This window comes from Gossypium hirsutum, chromosome D04 (genome assembly GCF_007990345.1).
Source record: "Gossypium hirsutum isolate 1008001.06 chromosome D04, Gossypium_hirsutum_v2.1, whole genome shotgun sequence".
NCBI classification, from domain to species: domain Eukaryota; kingdom Viridiplantae; phylum Streptophyta; class Magnoliopsida; order Malvales; family Malvaceae; genus Gossypium; species Gossypium hirsutum.
The window spans coordinates 51425866-51445008 of NC_053440.1; the positions used below are offsets into that span (position 1 = coordinate 51425866).

General features: G+C 34.2%; 1 protein-coding gene and 1 pseudogene across 1 annotated transcript; one reads left to right on the forward strand and one right to left on the reverse strand.

Annotated features, from left to right (window-relative positions):
• Window positions 1-353: 353 nt before the first annotated feature.
• LOC121215932 (uncharacterized) lies at window positions 354-3067 on the reverse strand. Its single transcript, XM_041090832.1, has 2 exons — window positions 1333-3067; window positions 354-412 (listed from the first exon to the last, which is right to left on the reverse strand). The coding sequence occupies exon 1, from the start codon at window positions 2364-2366 to the stop codon at window positions 1341-1343; it is 1026 nt and encodes a 341-aa protein (XP_040946766.1). The 5' UTR covers window positions 2367-3067; the 3' UTR covers window positions 354-412; window positions 1333-1340.
• Window positions 3068-11997: 8930 nt separating this feature from the next.
• LOC107898971 (O-acyltransferase WSD1-like) lies at window positions 11998-15976 on the forward strand (annotated as a pseudogene).
• The last annotated feature ends 3167 nt before the right edge of the window (window positions 15977-19143 follow it).

Consider the following 19143-nt stretch of genomic DNA (forward strand, 5'->3'; position numbering starts at 1 on the left):
AAGACAATAAATAAACTTGTGAAAAGTTGAAAGTAAAGGTAAAATGGATTGTTGGCTACTGGAACTAATAAATTGAAGGAAAACAAACTAGAGAATCAACCAAGGCTACGTAGAAAAGAGAGAATTGAAAGACAAAAGCTAAAATATGTTTTTGATTGGTGAAATGATGAACAATACAAGCACTATTTATACTAGAGGATTTACTAAATTAGGAACCAACTAGTCATAGGAAATTAAGGAAAAAAATATTCCATGACCAAAAATATCCCAAAATAATCTCCCCCACTAAATCAACAAAATTTTCAGCTAATTAAAATAGGAAAAATTCTACTTTGGCCCTCCTTCTTTGCTTCTTTCTTTAATTTGGCCCAATTGTTCCCTTTTTCTTCTATTTAGCCCCCAAATTGCATTCCTGCACAAAATTCAAAAAATATGGCAAAGTTAGTGGTGCATTCTCATAAATTAACCAATTTAATTACATAAAATATGTAACTTTAGTATTTAATCAAATCCCCCCTACTTAGCTTATGCTAGTCCTCGAGCATTTTGTATGTATCTGCAAAAGGAAAATTTTCTCCAAAATAGGACTTGACACTCATGGTTTGCACAATTCAACAATTCAATCCTAACACATTAACAACTCAAATAACCTAGCCTAAGAAGTAAGTAAATATATTTTATGAGAGCTTGATAGACTTACCTTTCATTTTATTATTTTATTTATTTTTGTACTTAGGACATTATCGAACTTTTTGACGCGAGACATGATGACAACCCAAGCACCATGTTCCGGTTACTCAATTCGGACGTCTCTAAGCGGGTTATTTCACCCTACTCATAATAACTTGTCAGCGGAGTGAGTGCAAATAAATTGGACAGCCACACGAACCTTTTGACGCGAGATGTGATGACAATCCAAGCACCACATTCCGGTTACTCAGCCCGATGTACAACCCCGAATTTTCACTCATTTGTATCAGAGGAGTATTTATTCTTTTTTTTTTTTTTGAGAGAGACAAAAGCTATGATAAAAGGTAGGCAATCAAGCAAACTCATAATTCCAAAAATTTCTTACCTACTAAGTCTAGGTTATTGAAAAGTTTTATGTGTAAAGAATTAAATAGCTAAATCGGTCAAACCATAAGTGTACCATCCCAATTAAAAGAAAAATCTACCTTTTACCAAAAAAAACATGCAAAAATAGCGATGACAGATAAGCAAATTAGAACCAATTTATGTTTCCCTCCCCCCTACTTATTTTACATTGTCCCAATGTAATATTAAAGGATATAAGGTAAAATTAAGTAGACAAAAGAAGAAAAATAAACTTCCCATGTATTTCAACGTCGTGGAGGATGGTCTCGTAGATGTGTGAGAACGTCTGTCACTAAGGTACGTAAAGTGTCGAGTCCTTCTTCGATTTGGGTTAACCGAGATTCGACAGAATTTGGAGGCTCTGGTTCGTTCTGGTGTCTTCGTCTGAACACTCTATGCGACTGATCTGTTCTTGTACCTGGAGGAACAAAATAAAAAGAAGGGGTACCGGCAAGTAACCCCATAGAATCCAAACAGTATGTATCTAAAGAGTCCGTTTTGTATGCCAAATTCAAAGAATTAAAATTGACAGCTGATGGATTCAAATTAGAGGCTAAACGTGTGATGTAAGTACCCAAAATAAGTGGCCTATTCGATCGCAAAACATGTTGAAACTGTATAGCAAACCAATATCCTAAATTTACCCTTTTTCCCGAATGCATGCACCATAGAAAAAATAATTCAGTTCTAGTTAAAGAAGCAGAAGCATCATTACGTCCCGAAAAATTAAAAGCAAGGAATCGGTGTATATATCGAAGTGCAGGACTATGAATTCCTATGTCTTTGCAGCGTTTCGGATCGTACGAAATCTGTCTCATTTCAGTTAATAATGCTAAAGCTTCATTAGCATCAAAGTCAGGTGGTATGTCGAGAAAAGAGTCATAATAGTCATCAGTTGCTAAATAGTTCTCATTAACAAATCCCAAAGCAACATTAAATTCAGAAATAGACAAACTATAATGTACTCCTAGCAAGCAAAAATTTACAGCATAAGGCGTATCTATGGTGTTGGCAGAACGGTTGAAATAAAATGTAGAATAAAATTCAAAAACCAACTCATAATCTGCAGGTTCATCAATAGCAGCAAAATCAGACCACCCAATAGCATCAAAATATTGATTAACAGATTCTTCAATATCTAAAGAATATAATGAGAATGAGTCGACGTGCTTATATACTGGAAGAGGGCGATGTTGAATTTGTTCGAATTGCGCTTGATGTGCGGGACTCGTAAATGTTAAATTCTCGTAAAATCTATTTTCCGGGGGCATGAATCATCTTCCTTGTCGAAACTGACCTCGCTCACGTGAATGGTACTCAGTGTCCTGATTTTCCGTTTCTTCTTCATAATTTTCGGCACCGCTTGCCGTTGGAGTTGATGAACTGGCCAAAGGTGGCTGTTGGCGGCCTCGGGTTTGTCTTCGCGTTGAATGAGGTTCAACACCATCGTTTGGGGATCGGGGAGTTCTTCTCGTACGTCTTGGTTGTGGTGGTTGTTGTGTATGGACGTTTGGTTGGGGAGAGGGGCGATCTTGGCTGTCAGACGAATGATGGTCGGTCGAAACGGGTGGCTCATGGGGCGGGTAGATTACGACGATCGGAGTTGGGCTATGGTTTCTTCTAGGGCGGCCCGGTTGCGGTGGTGAAGATGGGGGAGACTCGTCGGAGTCGATCGTGACAAAGGTTGGAGCGGAAAAACGGTGTTGACGTCGATTTACCACGGAAGGTGGTTCTTGCGCTGCGCGGTCGCGGGGTACGTACCATGGTGGAGTGGTGCAATGGCTTACTTGGAGGTTTGTTTTGAAGATGGTAAAGGAAAGAAAAATGGCAGTGTTGAAGATGAAGAAAAAAATAAAAGAAAGAAGGTAGAGTTTGAAAAAGATCTTTTCTTTCTTTGGCCGGTCAAATGTGGGTAAATGGGATTGTGTGTTGTTTATTTTTTTAGGGTAAAGAGAAGGCTAGGATGTGATGGGTGAAAGGTTAGGATTTGATGGGTGAAAGGTTTTTGTTTTTATTTGAAAGGAGTGGACTGTTGGGGTAGGAAGATTTTGGGTTTAAAATTTAATGGTGGGTTTTTTTTAGGTGAAAAGTTTGATTTGATGGGTGAAAGGTTAGGATGTGATGGGTGTAAGGGTTTTTTTTTTTAAATTACAAAAGGGTTGGACGGTTGGGGTAGGAAGATTTTGGGTTTAAAATTTGATTTTTTTCCTTTTTGGTTTTGGGTAGCTATGATGGGTTTGGGTTTGGGTTAATGGGCTAGTTTTGGGAAAAAGGATTTTAAAATGGTGGACATGTAGAGTGGGCCTTGGCTGAGAAAAATTAGTGGGTTGACATGTGGGATTTTCATTTCGTCTTGGAATGTTTCCCTGCAAAAATAAAAAAAAATTAAATAAAATAGCAAAAGTAATAATAATAATAGGAAAAATAAAAATGTTTTATTTTTTTTTATTATTATTATTTTGAAATTTATTAGCTAAGCTTTAAACTTAATAAATAAATTAAAAACTAAAATTTCGATATTTGGTAAAATAGTCGTGATAAATGCTCCAAGTAAGTTCCCAGGAAAGAGAGGTGAGTCACAATGGACATACTTAAGTACCAAGTCTTTCCTTAGAGAGAACTAATCCTCGACATGCATTTTCATTTTCCATTTTACCAAAAATTTTATTTGCATTAAGGAAAGAAAATTTGGGTTGCCTCCCAACAGCGCTTTGTTTAACGTCGTTAGCTCGACGACCTGTTATTCAAATTCTTGGCTCCTCGAGAACAATCTCCTCGATCGTGTGCGTTTGAAAATTCTCGTAGAAGGGTTTCAATCGTTGTCCATTCACCTTAAAGCATTTCCGGGTTTCTTCGCTTTGAATTTCCACTGCACCATTTGAGAATAGATTAGTGATAGTAAATGGACCTATCCATTTGGATCGAAGCTTACCAGCGAAAATTTTTAAGGTGGAGTCGTATAGGAGAACTTTTTGTCTTATTGAAAACTGCTTCCTAGTGATCATCTTATCGTGGAATGCCTTCGTCTTTTCTTTATAAACTCAAGCATTTTCATATGCATCGTTTCTAATTTCCTCGAGTTCCTGAATGTCCAACTTTCGAGCTCTTCCTGCGGTCTCCATCTCCATATTACACTGCTTAACTGCCCAAAATGCTTTATGCTCTAATTCGACCGGGAGATGGCACGGTTTACCAAAAACAAGTCGATAAGGTGACATGCCTATTGGTCCCTTGTAAGCTGTCCTATAAGCCCAGAGTGCGTCATTTAGTCTCAAGCTCCAATCCTTTCTGTTTGGTTTAACAGTCTTCTCTAAGATGGACTTGATTTCTCGATTTGACACTTCAGCTTGTCAGTTTGTCTGTGGATGGTAGGCGGTAGAAATTCGTTGAGTTACTCCGTACTTCTCCATAAGTGCACTTACGAGCTTATTGCAAAAATGGGTTCCTCTGTCACTGATTAATGCTCGTGGGGTGCCATACCTGGAAAAGATAGAACTTTTAAGAAAGTCAACCACAGTTTTAGCATTATCATTACGAGTAGCCTTTGCTTCTATCCACTTAGAAACGTAATCAACAGCTAAGAGTATATAAAAATTTCCAAAAGAAGAAATAAAAGGACCCATAAAATCGATGCCCCACACATCGAAAATTTCACAAATATGGATGGGAGTAAGGGGCATCTCATTTCGACGGCTAAGATTACCGACTTTTTGGCATTTTTCACAAGTTTTACAAAATAAGAAGGCGTCACGAAATATACTTGGCCAAAATAGTCCACACTCGAGAATTTTATATGCGGTGCGTTTAGGTCTAAAGTGTCCTCCACATGTATAAGAATGACAAAAAGTTAAGATAGACTGTACCTCTGTTTCTGCTACACACCGTCGGATTACCTGATCGGAGCAATGCTTCCATAAGTAAGGATCGTCCCAAATGTAATATCGAGCATCCTTTTTAATCTTATCTTTCCTGGACCTAGGTAATTCTGAAGGTATAGTACCTGTGACGAGATAGTTTACTATGTCTACGTACCAAGGATGAACCGCATTTGCTGAAAACAAGTTTTCATCTGGGAAGTTGTCTTTCAATGGTGTGTCATCTGTTGGAATCGGTAATCGACTCAGATGGTCAGCTACTAAGTTTTCGCATCCCTTCTTATCCCGGATTTCAAAATCAAATTCTTGTAGGAGTAGAATCCACCTGATCAGTCGAGATTTTGCCTCCTTCTTCCCTATTAAATACTTTAAAGCTACATGATCAGAAAAGATAATTACTTTAGTTCCCAATAGGTAAGATCTAAATTTATCTAAAGCAAACACAACAGCTAATAATTCTTTCTCGGTGGTTGTGTAATTGCTTTGGGCAGCATCCAAGGTTTTCGAAGCGTAATAGATAACATGAGGCTCTTTCTCTATTCTTTGGCCAAGAACGGCTCCCACACTTCGATCACTTGCATCACACATGATTTCAAATGGGAAGTTCCAATTCGGTGGTTATACTATGGGGGCAGAGACCAATTTCTGCTTCAGTACATCAAATGCATCTTTACAAGTCTGGTCAAATTTAAATTCTTTATCCTTTTGTAACAGACTGCAAAACGGTTGCGCGATCTTCGAGAAGTCTTTTATGAATCGTCTGTAAAATCCTGCATGTCCAAGAAACAAACGAATTTCCCTCACAGATGTGGGATAAGGTAATGAGTTAATAATATCCGTTTTTACTTTATCGACCTCAATACCTTCCGAGGAAACTATATGACCTAAGATCAATCCTTTTTCAACCATGAAGTGGCATTTTTCATAGTTTAAAACAAGATTAAATTCTAGGCATCTTTGTAATATCTTAGCAAGATTATCGAGACATTCATTAAAAGAGTTACCGTACACCGTGAAGTCATCCATGAAGACTTCAATGATTTTCTCGACGTAATCAGAGAATATGCTTACCATGCATCTCTGGAAGGTGGCCGGAGCATTACAGAGTCCAAACGGCATTCGTCTATACGCAAACGTTCCAAATGGGCACGTGAAAGTTGTTTTGTCTTGATCCTCAGGCGCCACCGGAATTTGGAAAAATCCTGAATATCCATCGAGACAACAATAATGAGTCTTACCAGCTAATCGCTCGAGCATTTGATCGATGAAGGGAAGTGGGAAATGGTCTTTCCGGGTAGCTGCATTCAACTTTCTGTAATCGATGCAAACCCTCCATCCATTCTGGACTCGAGTAGGAACTAGCTCTCCTGATGAATTTTGCACCACTGTCACGCCAGTTTTCTTGGGCACGACATGAACTGGGCTAACCCAATCACTGTCAGAGATCGGGTATATCATTCCAGCATCCAACATTTTCTGGATTTCCTTCTTTACTACCTCCGTCATGGGTGGATTAAGGCGTCTCTAAGCATCTCTTTTTGGTTTCGTGTTATCTTCAATGGAAATTCTGTGCATACACGTGGATAGACTTAGCCCTTTTATATCGGCTATTGTCCAACCAATAGCTTCCTTATATTCCTTCAGAACTCGAACTAGACTTTCCTCCTCGTCTTTGGTTAGTCTGTTTGACACTATTACCGGTAAGGTGTCTTTCTCTCCCAAAAAGACATACTTGAGGTGGTCTGGTAACGCTTTAAGCTCCAATGTTGGTGGCTGCAAAATCGAAGGCAACATTTTAACTTGGGAAGGTAATAGTTCAAGATGGTTACCTCGACTCGTCAATGATGATTGCGTCTCCAAGTGTTTGACAATTTCTCGCAACGGATCTTCTATAACTGCTAACTCCTCGAGACGACTCAAGACATCCATGTCAATGCTTCTGTAAAGGACAGTTTCCAACTCGTCAAAGTCATGATATTTAGAATAATTTTGAGTTAAACAATCTATACTATCGATACTGGAAATATTTGACAATGAGTTAGGATGACTCATGGCTTCGTAGACATTGAATTTCATGATTTCACCATCAAACTCCATTGTCAATGTTCCACTCTGAACATCAATTTTTGCGCTTGCGGTACTTAAAAATGGCCTTCCAAGCAAAATATCAGACGAATTAGTTGAGTTATCGTCCTCCATATTAATAATGTAGAAATCTGCAGGGAAAACTAATTCATTAACTTTAACAAGGACGTCTTCAAGCAACCCTTCGGGATAGATGACTGACCTGTCCGCCAACTGGATTATTACTCCTGTCTTTTTCAAAGGATCCGCGTCAATCAACTTATAAATAGGATAAGGCATAACATTAATGGAAGCCCCTAAATCGTACATGGCTTTCTTAATGCCTACATTACCTATCTCACAGGAAATAGCAAACATACCTTGGTCCTTGTATTTAGGCGGAACTTTCTTTTGTAGTACCGCGGAGACATTTTCTCCTACATTTACTCTTTCATTACCTATTAACTTTCTCTTGCTAGTGCACAATTCCTTGAGAAATTTCGCATAACGAGGGATTTGCTTGATAGCGTCGAGCAAAGGGGTATTCACCTCCACTTTCCTAAACGTTTCGAGGATTTCTTTTTCCTCCTTTTCTTTCTTATCCTTCGCGAGTCTCCCTGGAAAAGGAGGTGGCACCACAATTGGTTTTTGAATTTCTGACTCCGGTCTGACTTTTGGATCAGAGATCTGTTTTTCCCGTTTGTTGTCTTGCCCATGACTTTTGTCTGGAACTGTTTCCAAAACTTTTCTGCTACGAAGAGCTATTGCACTTGCATTCTGCCGAGGATTCGGCTCTGTCTGGGAAGGTAATTTACCTTGAGATTCCAAATGATTAACCACCATCGAGAGTTTACTAACTTGATTAGTTAACTCCTAAATTGATGCGTCTGTCCTCTGTTGGTACTTCGCAACATCGACGGCAAGTCTTTCCACAATAGCTTCTAAAGATATGCTCGGCTTGGGTGGCAGTTGCGGTGGTCTTGGCTGGAACGATGGATTATATCGGGGATTAGCTCCGTAACTCAAGTTGGGATGATCCTTCCACCCGGGATTGTAACTGTTGGAGAAAGGATCATAGCGTCTTTGTGGAGGTCCCGGAAAACCTCCGACAGCGTCGACATGTGCCGTTGAATTTTCGTTAAGGATTGGGCACAAATCCGTCGGATGTTCAGACGTAGTACATATCCCACACAATTGGGTACGATTCTTCTTTTCTGTAAGCATAGATTGAACAACATTAGTGAGCTTATCCAATTTATCTTCTAAGGATGAAACGTTTACCCCATTAACCCATCTTGTGGGTTCTGAATTTGGCTGATACTGTTGAGAATTTGCCGCCATGGTGGATATCAATTCTCTTGCCCTTTGAGGAGTCATATTGACAAGCGCCCATCCACTAGCTGCGTCAATCATTTTCATTTCCATAGGGAGCAAACCCTCGTAGAAATATTGAAGAAGTGATTGTTCGGTCAAACCATGTTGAGGACAACTTGCACACAGTTTTTTGTATCGCTCCCAATAGTCGTAGAGCGATTCGCTCTCCATTTGTCGAATTCCCACTATGTCTCTCCTAAGTTCAGCTACTCGCGATGCTGGGAAAAACCTGTCAAGAAAAATACTAGATAAGTCATCCCACGTTGTAATAGAACCTGGAGGTAAGTAAAATAACCATTCTTTTGCTGTATCAACTAAAGAAAAAGGAAAGGCCCGAAGTTTAATTTCATCTTCGGTTACTCCCTGTGGTTTCATGCTTGAGCAGACCATGTGGAATTCTCTCAAGTGGGTATGTGGATTCTCATTCTTCAAGCCTCGAAAAGTGGGCAAAAGATGGATCAGGCCTGACTTCAACTCGAATTGGGTTTCTCCGATTGGATAGTTGATGCATAACGGTGTTTGCTCGTTGGGAGCAGCAGCTAGTTGACGAATGGTTCGGTTTGCCATCCTTTCTGGTTCACTGAGGTTGTCTTCTACTTCTTTTGTTGCAGGAGGTGGTTCGGTTTCAGGATCAACCACTTCGACTTGTTTTCCACGTTCAATTGCTGCTACACGCTTAAGAACTTCTGTCTCTTTACGTCGTGCTCGTACTGATTTTTCGATCTCTAGGTCGTATTCGAGATCTACGGATGAAGATCTGGTCATGAAGTTGATTTAAACAATTATAAGTGTTGCCAGTCCCCGACAGCGGCGCCAAAACTGATGGGAGTCGAATCCACCAATATAAACCTACGCCTTAGTTCATAAATTATGCAGTATAGGGAGTAGGGTCGATCCCTTAGAGATTGGTTTACTGCAAATTGTTCCTCTATTGACCAGATTTTTGTCGGGGCAACTGTCGTGCCCAAGACGTTCGGGGGGATAAAAATCTGAAAACCTGAAATTAACAGAAAAATAATGTCAAAAGTAAAAGTTGAAAACAGAATAATAATAACTGTGAAATAAATATTAAGAAAAATTAATTAGAATGAGCTCAGCTTTAGGCGCGAATTTTCCTCATCTTTGAACCGATCCTCGAAATTGGATGAACTCTTCTTTTCCAATAAGCTAGTTATAGCTACCAAGAACGCCTCGGACACCAACTCTTCCTTGTGTAAATTAGTTATGGAACGTCCAATAACTAACTCTTACCGATCGAACAACCACGAAACGTTCGTGATTTAGAACTCCGGCAGCTTTGCGTTCTAGAAGAGCCTAGCTCGAACCAATGCCCTCAACCGCGTGGGACATTTAAATCCGGTTACTACTTCCCTTGACGGAACCAAACAGCAGCCTCCACTTGGCACGCCAATGTGTTCACAGAAAACCGATTAGAAACGTTCTTTTTTGGAATTCCAACTGTACGTCTAATCACACCAAATCAAATGACGTCTTTTTTGACTTAGTGTTGATCTGACTTTATGAGCTGACAAAATCATACTCTTAATCCGGAGAAGTAATAAGTACTGGAATTTTAGGAGTTAAATGGCTCGGGTTCGTAACTCACGGGTTTTGACGAGGCTAATTTTGGCCTAAAGCTGAAAATGGGTTTAGTTGGCTACGGTTTGGGACATGTTGGTATCTGATAAATTAATTAAGGTAGAAAAGGTAAAAAGATGGGTGATGTGATTGAGAATGGAGGTGGTTGAAAAAGGGAATTTGAAAAAGGTGTTGTAATTGGAAACTAGTAAAAGCTAGAAGTTTTAGAAATTAAAAGTTAAAGAAACTAAAGACAATAAATAAACTTGTGAAAAGTTGAAAGTAAAGGTAAAATGGATTGTTGGCTACTGGAACTAATAAATTGAAGGAAAACAAACTAGAGAATCAACCAAGGCTACGTAGAAAAGAGAGAATTGAGAGACAAAAGCTAAAATATTTTTTTGATTGATGAAATGATGAACAATACAAGCACTATTTATACTAGAGGATTTACTAAATTAGGAACCAACTAGTCATAGGAAATTAAGGAAAAAAATATTCCATGACCAAAAATATCCCAAAATAATCTCCCCCACTAAATCAACAAAATTTTCAGCTAATTAAAATAGGAAAAATTCTACTTTGGCCCTCCTTCTTTGCTTCTTTCTTTAATTTGGCCAAATTGTTCCCTTTTTCTTCTATTTAGCCCCCAAATTGCATTCCTGCACAAAATTCAATAAATATGGCAAAGTTAGTGGTGCATTCTCATAAATTAACCAATTTAATTACATAAAATATGTAACTTTAGCATTTAATCACTGAGATGCCATTTCTCGTTTTTCAATGCTTGGGTAACTATTTATGGTTCCACTTTTCAGTACATTAATCCATTTGGTGTTGCTCGAAGTATTGTAACACTCAATGTGTTACTTTTCAGTGAAGGAAAAATTTTCCATTTAGGCCATTTTATAATTTATAAAATTTTAAATTAAAAATAGTAAAATTGCACTTTTGCCTCCCAAAAATGATAAAATTTTGATTTAATCCTTAAAAAATTATTAAAATATAGGCTATTAAAATAGTGAAATTGCATTTTTACTATCGTAAAAATATACAATTTAATTTCGTCCCCCAAAAAATTTCTCGCTCTGCCCCTAATTGTAGCACTATATATGTACATGATTAATTTAGTTCAGTTATCAACTCATCTTAATTATTATTTATAAGATATATTTTCCATTAAAAATTGAAAAATATTTATTTTTATAATAAAAATATAACATGTACACTGCTAAAAATGTGCCTTTTAATTTTATAAAAATAATTAAGTGATAAATCTCAAAATTATACATGAACTTTAATTTAATGTGTAATTGTATACATGAACTTTAATTTAGTGCAATTATAAACGTGAAACTCTAATTATGGTTCAAATACATACTTGAAACTTTAATTTTGATTTAATCATACATATTTAAAGAAATAAATAAATCAATTTATTTTTATATTGGATAAATATAATTATTTATGTATGTAATATATAAACATAGAATGATGTTTTATCAATAATTGTGTTAATAATTTACAAGAATTGGATCAAATCAAAGTTTCATGTATAAAATTGCACAAAATCAAAGTTAATATATATAATTACACATTAAACTATATTTCATGTATAATTTTAATATTTATCCAAAAATTAATATAAGTGGAATGTTTTAATTTACAAGCAAACATTAAACACTATCAAAGTCAATTTTTTAATATTTTAGGTTTTTTTTTGTTGATTACACATGTACCACACATTAATAATTATTTATTCCACAATGTTAAACTGTTTTTCAAAATAATTGTTTTTAGGAAATAATTTTATATTATCTTACCGGTTCATAACCCCTTAATGCTAATAACATTTTATCAATAAAGTTAGGCTATCCGTATGGATGAAAACGTATGTAGCATTGATGATGACGAAACATCAATCACCATCGGTGACTAAAAAAAAAGTTGAAAGGGAAATTATTAAACAACACAACATTGTATAATCTTACGTGCTCCAATCTCATGGGAACTGGGATCTACTATAAATATTATACTAGATAAACAGGGCAAGCGAAACCCAAAGAAGATAGAACCTCTACTCAAGTAATATTTGTTGTTGGTGGTGAAGCTCAAAATAGAAACATGGTGAATGAGTTGAATGTCGAAGATGTTGAGTATTCAGAGCCAGTCAGTCCAACTGCACAGTATTTCAACAGCTCAGTGCTCTCCGTTTGCATTCTTGCTGTTTTGGACACCGAAATTCCTATCGATGATTCCCCAGCCTTGGGTTTGCTTAAAGATGTCTTCCTTCCCATTAGTCCTCGCTTCTCCTCCCTTATGGTATATATAATAATACATATATGTGTTCCACTTTATTTTCTCTTTCTATCTATCATTTTTATCACCTGTCTAATGTATACCTATGTATGTTTGAGTGCTTTCTACACGTGTATTTGAGGGTTAAGGTCTCATTTTCAGCTTGGAGTTTCGATATTCAATTACCCCCGCTAACTATTTGAACTGATCATGAGAAACAGGTTGAAGATGAAAATGGGCTAAAGCATTGGAAGAAGGTTGAAGTAAAGCTGGAAGATCATGTAAGCATCCCTAATTTCCCCTCAGGATTATCACCACAATCTTATGACAACCATCTAAGCAACTATCTGTCCAAGATAGCAATGGAGCAGCTCCCACATAATCGGCCACTATGGAATATTCATATCATCAAGTACCCTACTAGCAACGCAGCTGGTAATATAATATTCAAGCTTCATCATTCACTGGGTGACGGTTATTCTCTCATGGCTGCTCTTCTTTCTTGTCTACAAAGAGCTGACAATCCTTCGGTTCCATTGACATTTCCTTCACTTCTGCCCCAAACCCAAATCTTTCCGTTAGAGGTAACAGCATATTCAGGAACATTCCTAAAGTGTTACGGTCAGCCTTCAACTCTGTATCAGATTTTGGATGGAGCTTGATGAAAAGCAGCTATGTTGAAGATGATATTAGTTTGATAAGATCTGGGAATCCTGGGGTAGAGTTCAAGCCAGTTGTAATTTCAACAATGACATTTTCACTTGATGACATCAAACAAATCAAGACCAAGCTTAGAGTGGTACGTTTTTGGTACTAGCTTTTATCTCACATTTAATAACTCATTACATCTGCCTAACTGTCATGCATTTAATTATATTTATATACTTTAATGGAACACTTAAATTAAATGATTAAATAACTTATTCACATATCTAAATATTTATTGACACTAACAATGCATTTGAGAAAGTGCAGTTCTGCAATTTTCATTTTAGAGAAACAAAAAATGGTTGTTGAATAAACTTCCTTCCTTTTCGGGGTTCATTTAACAGACAATAAATGATGTGATAACGGGAATAATTTTCTTTGGGACTCGATTATACATGCAAGAAGGAAGGAATAAGTCGAATAATGAACATTCAACAGCACTAGTGCTGCTGAATACTAGGGCCATTCGAGAGTACAAGTCAGTGAAGGAGATGCACAAACCCTGTGCTGAGAAAGTATGGGGAAACCAGTTCGCCTTCTTGCATATTTCAATACCTGAATTAACCAGTTTGGAATCTTTGAATCCGCTTGATTTTGTGTGGAAAGCTCATAAACTTATCCAAAGACAGCGAAACTCGGGTGCTGTTTTTCTTACAGCTCGCCTTCTTGAGTGGTTCAAGAAATTTAAAGGCCCCGAGGTACCTTCTTTCCTACTTCATCAATATTTATATTTGAAGCATACTATACCCTATTTCCAAATGTTTTTAACATTAGATCCAAAATCCAACAATTTTAAAACTCCAAACAAAAAACAAAGTTTTTTTTCCAAATCCGAGACCCTATTTATATATTCTAATTAGAATTCTAACAGGTTAAATTTGAAATTGAATATATTTTAATCATAAAGAATCAAACTCAAGCATGTTCGACTTAAACTCAAGTTAGTCAAAATTTAAAATTAATTTAAACTTAAAATTAATCCAACCTAAAAAAATTTGGACTCAAAATTATTAAAATTTGAAATAACTCAAACAAATGAACACTTAATTTAAATATAATTATTTAAAAGATACTAAAAAAATATTCAATTTATTTATACTAGTAACAATAAAAAAAATATTCAAATTAAGAGTACTAGTAACGATAAAATATTTATACTAAGTAATAACTACTTTTGTTTATCCAAAAATATTTTCCTTGATTTTATACATTATAAATTAATTGATTTAAATCTATAATAAATATTTTATTTTATTTCAAAAACTAGTTTTGATAATTATTAATTTCATTATAAAGTTAGCCTATTAAATAATTTCTTTAATTTTGATTTAACATTATTTTAAGATTAAAAAATTGAACCTTATCTCTTTTAATAATAAAATAAAAATATGATTAAAAATACAAATAACTTAACTCTAAAATGTAGATTCAAAATAATATGTGTATTAAATTAAACTTAAATAAATAAACATGAAATAACCATAATTTGAAATGATTTGGATTCAAGGTAACTTGAAAATTTTAAACTCCAAATTAACCCGAACCAAAACCAATCCTGTGACAGCTCGTTTTCAGTGAAATCGAAACAGTGGTTTTGAGACCACAAATTTGAGGTTGAAAATTTTATTTTAATATTATTTTGTGATCTAAAGTATGATAGCATTATCATATAAAAATTTCTTTAAGAAATTTTACCGTTTGCATGTTCAATTTGTTAAAAAGGACTAAATCGCGTAAAGTACAAAAGTTGTGTTCAATTAGCTTAAGGTATTAAATAGCTATAGAACTTTAAAGTGGATGTCCTTATATGGTAATTAGAGCATTATATCCTCCAGTTTTCACACGGCCTAGCACACGAGCGTGTGAGGTTATTTCGAAAGGTACATCGCCTGGCACACGACGTGTGGTTTAGCCGTATGACCCAAGTCAGTGAGTTACATGGGCACGGACACGGGCTGGGACACAGTCGTGTGTCCCTTGCACCTTTGAAAAATTTCCATGTTTTTCGAAAAAATTTTTGAGTACTCGATTTAGTCCCGACTTGTTTTAATGTCTATTTTGGGCCTCGAGAACTCATATTAGGGACAACATGATTGAATTTGATTGGTTTCTAAAGGATCTAATTGTGTTATAAATTTAATATATATGATTTTTTTATATATAAAAGGTTAAAGTAGGTTGCAAGTCCCTATCTTTTTGAAATTTAATTTTTATATTGAAAAATAAAATCTCTTTATTTTTTATTTAAAAATACCAATCCAATAATTAATACTATTAATAAATATTTCAAAATTTCTCATTAATACACCCATACAATTAAACCAACTTATATACATCTACTTTTCCAACCATAATAAAAACAATCTTAAACCCTAACCAAATACATCTAATTTAAGGTATGAATAGTAGAGAAAGGCAAATTAGAAGATAGAGAAAAATCAATAATATTTTGCATATATAACAGGCAGCAGCCAAATACATCCACAGTACAATAAAGAACTCCAGCATGGGACTCTCCAACATGATTGGACCGGTGGAACGAATGGCATTGGCTAATCATCCAATTAAAAGCTTGTATTTTATGGTAGTTGGCGAGCCTAAGGTCTGTTTACAGATTTTATATATAGATAAAATCAATCGTATGTATATAGCAGATGGATTTGATGAATGCATTTGGTGTTTGCAGAGTCTAAGCATAACAATGATTAGCTACATGGGAAAGTTGAGGGTTGCTTTTAAAACCGAGAAAGACTTCATTGATCCCGAAAAGTTGAAGTCATCTATCCAGAATGCTTTTGAGAAGATACTCAAGGCTGCACAGGATATTGCTTAATTATGTCAATCTCAAATTCTATAGGAATAATTGTATTCTACCCTTGCTTTATTTCGGGTTAGGAATAAGTGTGTTATATTTGACATAAGATGTCTTATTTAGAAAGAAAAATATTTATGCAAATGTGTGCTATATACATTTATTTTTTAAATGACTAGGCTTTTTTTTTTCTACAATTCTTTTCTTCATTTCTATCATATTTTTATTTTTGTTAAATTGGTCACAATGGTATTGGAGAAAGTTAATAGAACCATTAACTTGTTAATATAGCATCTTGATGTTCATATGATATCTTACATCACGGTCCATTTCTATTTATTATTAATGTAGTATTATTTTTATTTTATATGTAATATATAAAATTTTTAAAAATTATAAATTTTTAATTTTTAAAAATCAGAAAATATTAAAAATAAAAAAAATCAAAAGAAAATCTTTAAGAAATCATTTCAATTTTCACATAGACAATCATAGCATGAAAGATGAACTTTCCTATTACAATTTATTGTGAATTTAATATTTTTCATAAAACTTAAAAAAGAAAAGCTTAATGAGAGAGAACTACTTATACCAATATAAAATTAAAGAGTTTTACATATTTTCTTGATTTTTAATCAAAATTAAACTAATGGTTAAAATTAAAAAATGATATTTTTTATACTATTTTCTTTCCTTTTCTACTTATTCTTCAACCAATTAGTTATCCTCTGCAAATATGAAAATGCTAAATAAACCTTTATATTAAGTCTAGATCTAAAATTAATTCTCATTTAATTAGAAAAAAAAAAACATCATTTTCCTTGGGACTCGATTATACATGCAAGAAGGAAGGAATAAGTTGAATAATGAACGTTCAACAGCACTAGTGCTGCTGAATACTAGGGCCATTCGAGAGTACAAGTCAGTGAAGGAGATGCACAAACCCTGTGCTGAGAAAGTTTGGGGAAACCAGTTCGCCTTCTTGCATGTTTCAATACCTGAATTAACCAGTTGGGAATCTTTGAATCCGCTTGATTTTGTGTGAAAAGCTCAGAAACTTATTCAGAGACAGCCAAACTCGGGTGCTATTTTTCTTACAGCTCGCCTTCTTGAATGGTTCAGGAAATTTAAAGGCCCCGAGGTATCTTCTTTCCAACTTTATCAATATTTATATTTGACGCATACTGTACCCTATTACCAAATGTTTTTAACATTAAATCCAAAATCCAACAATGCGGAAAACTAGATAAATTTAAACCTGAATATGTTTTCATCATGAAGAGTTAAATTTAACTTCAACTTAAGTTAATCAAAATTCAAAATAAATTTTAACTTGAAATTGACCCACTTATTAAAATTCAAGATAGCTCAAACAAATGTCCAATTTAAGAAATAGTAAAATCTATTCAAATCATTTACATTAGTAACAATAAAATATTTATACTAAGTGTTGAACAAAGAAAAACTCTTTATACTAAGTAATAACCTTTCTTTATCGTTTTATATACTATATAATTTTATTTATTTAAATTTATAATAAATATTTTAGTTTATTTCAAAAACTGTTTTTCGTAATTATTAATTTCATTATTAATTTAATTTATTAAATAATTTATTTAACATTATTTTAAGATTAAAAACTCGACCATATCTCTTTTAATAATCAAATAAAAATATGAGTAAAAATACAAATAATTTAACTCTAAAAGTGAATGATTCAAAATAATATGTGTATTAAATTAACTAAAATAAATAAAGATGAAATATTCAAATTCAAAATAATTAAAAAATTTTAAAATCCAAATTAATCCCACCCAAAATCAAGCCGTACGTCTAATTGAGTTATAAATTTAATATATATGATTTTTTATATATAAAAGGTTAAAGTAGGTTGTAAGTACTTATCTTTTGAAATTAATTTTTATATTTAAAAAATAATAAACTTTCTTTATTTTTATTTAGAAATTTCAATCTAATAATGAATACTATTAATAAAATTTACAAAATTTATCATTAATACACCCATGCAATCTGACCAACTTCATAAGAAGTATTGTTACATAAATCTACTTTTCCAACCATAATAGATACAATCTTAAACCCTAAACCAAATACATCTAATTTAAGGTTATGGATAGAGAAAAAGCCAAATTAGAAGAAAGAGCAAAATCAATAATATATTGCATGTATAACAGGCAACGGCCAAATACATCTACAGCACAATAAAGAACTCCAGCATGGCACTCTCCAACATAATTGGACTGGTGGAACAAATGGCATTGTCTAACTGTGGACACCATTCTTTGGATGAAAACGGGGTCGACTTGGATTTTGAAAACAAAAACGGGAGTCGCCACCAATCCTTTTTTGAGGTGTGATTGGGTCACCTTGAATAAGGATGTTTTTAATAAATAATTTGATTTTTATTAAAACAACGGTTTTGGTCTACGAAATTTAGAAAACGGGTACGGGGGTCGGTTACGCACGAGGAAGGATTAGCACCCTCGATACGCCCAAAATTGGTACCTAGTTGATTAGCTAATGTTTTGATGTCGAAAATTGAGAACTTGAAGGAATTAAAAATACAATCCTAGTATCATAAAAAAAATTGGAAAAGAAGCATATTTCACGTTATTCGAGAAAGAGAGTCATATCCAGTAAGTTAGAATACGATGTCTCGAATTCCCGATACGCAAATGAAAAATGTTTATTTAAAAAATTTAGCCCTCTCGGATTTAAACGAGATCACGACCAGTAAGTTAGGACGCGATTTTTTTTTAAAAACCCCGAGATCATTTAAAATTTGAGTTCAAAAAGATTCGTACATTTAGATTTATCGTGAAAATCGAAACCCAGTAAGTTAGGGTACGGCCTTCTCAAATCTAAACACGAAATATTATTTATTCAAAACCAATTTTGTTAAATCGAGTATAATAAAAAACACGAAAACCGTAACAAAAATACGAAAGCAAATTACATTTTTTATGCATGGTAAAACCATAATGAATATGAAAGTATAAAAAGTATAAAAAAATACAAGCAGTAACAACGATATAAAAAGGCCAAATCTACAACATAAAAATAACAAAGCATAAAAACAAATGAAATTAAAACATTCATTCAAAATAAAAATGAAAATAAAAATGAAACAAATAAATAGTAAATACGATTAAATATAAAGATATGTATAGGCAAAAATTAAAATGTATGTATATAAATATATATATATGTATTTATAAAGGTTAAAATATGTACATATATATATTAAGAAAGGCATAAATATTACAAAACATAAGAAGGTATGTATGTAGATAAAAAATATACAGGTGTGGATTATAA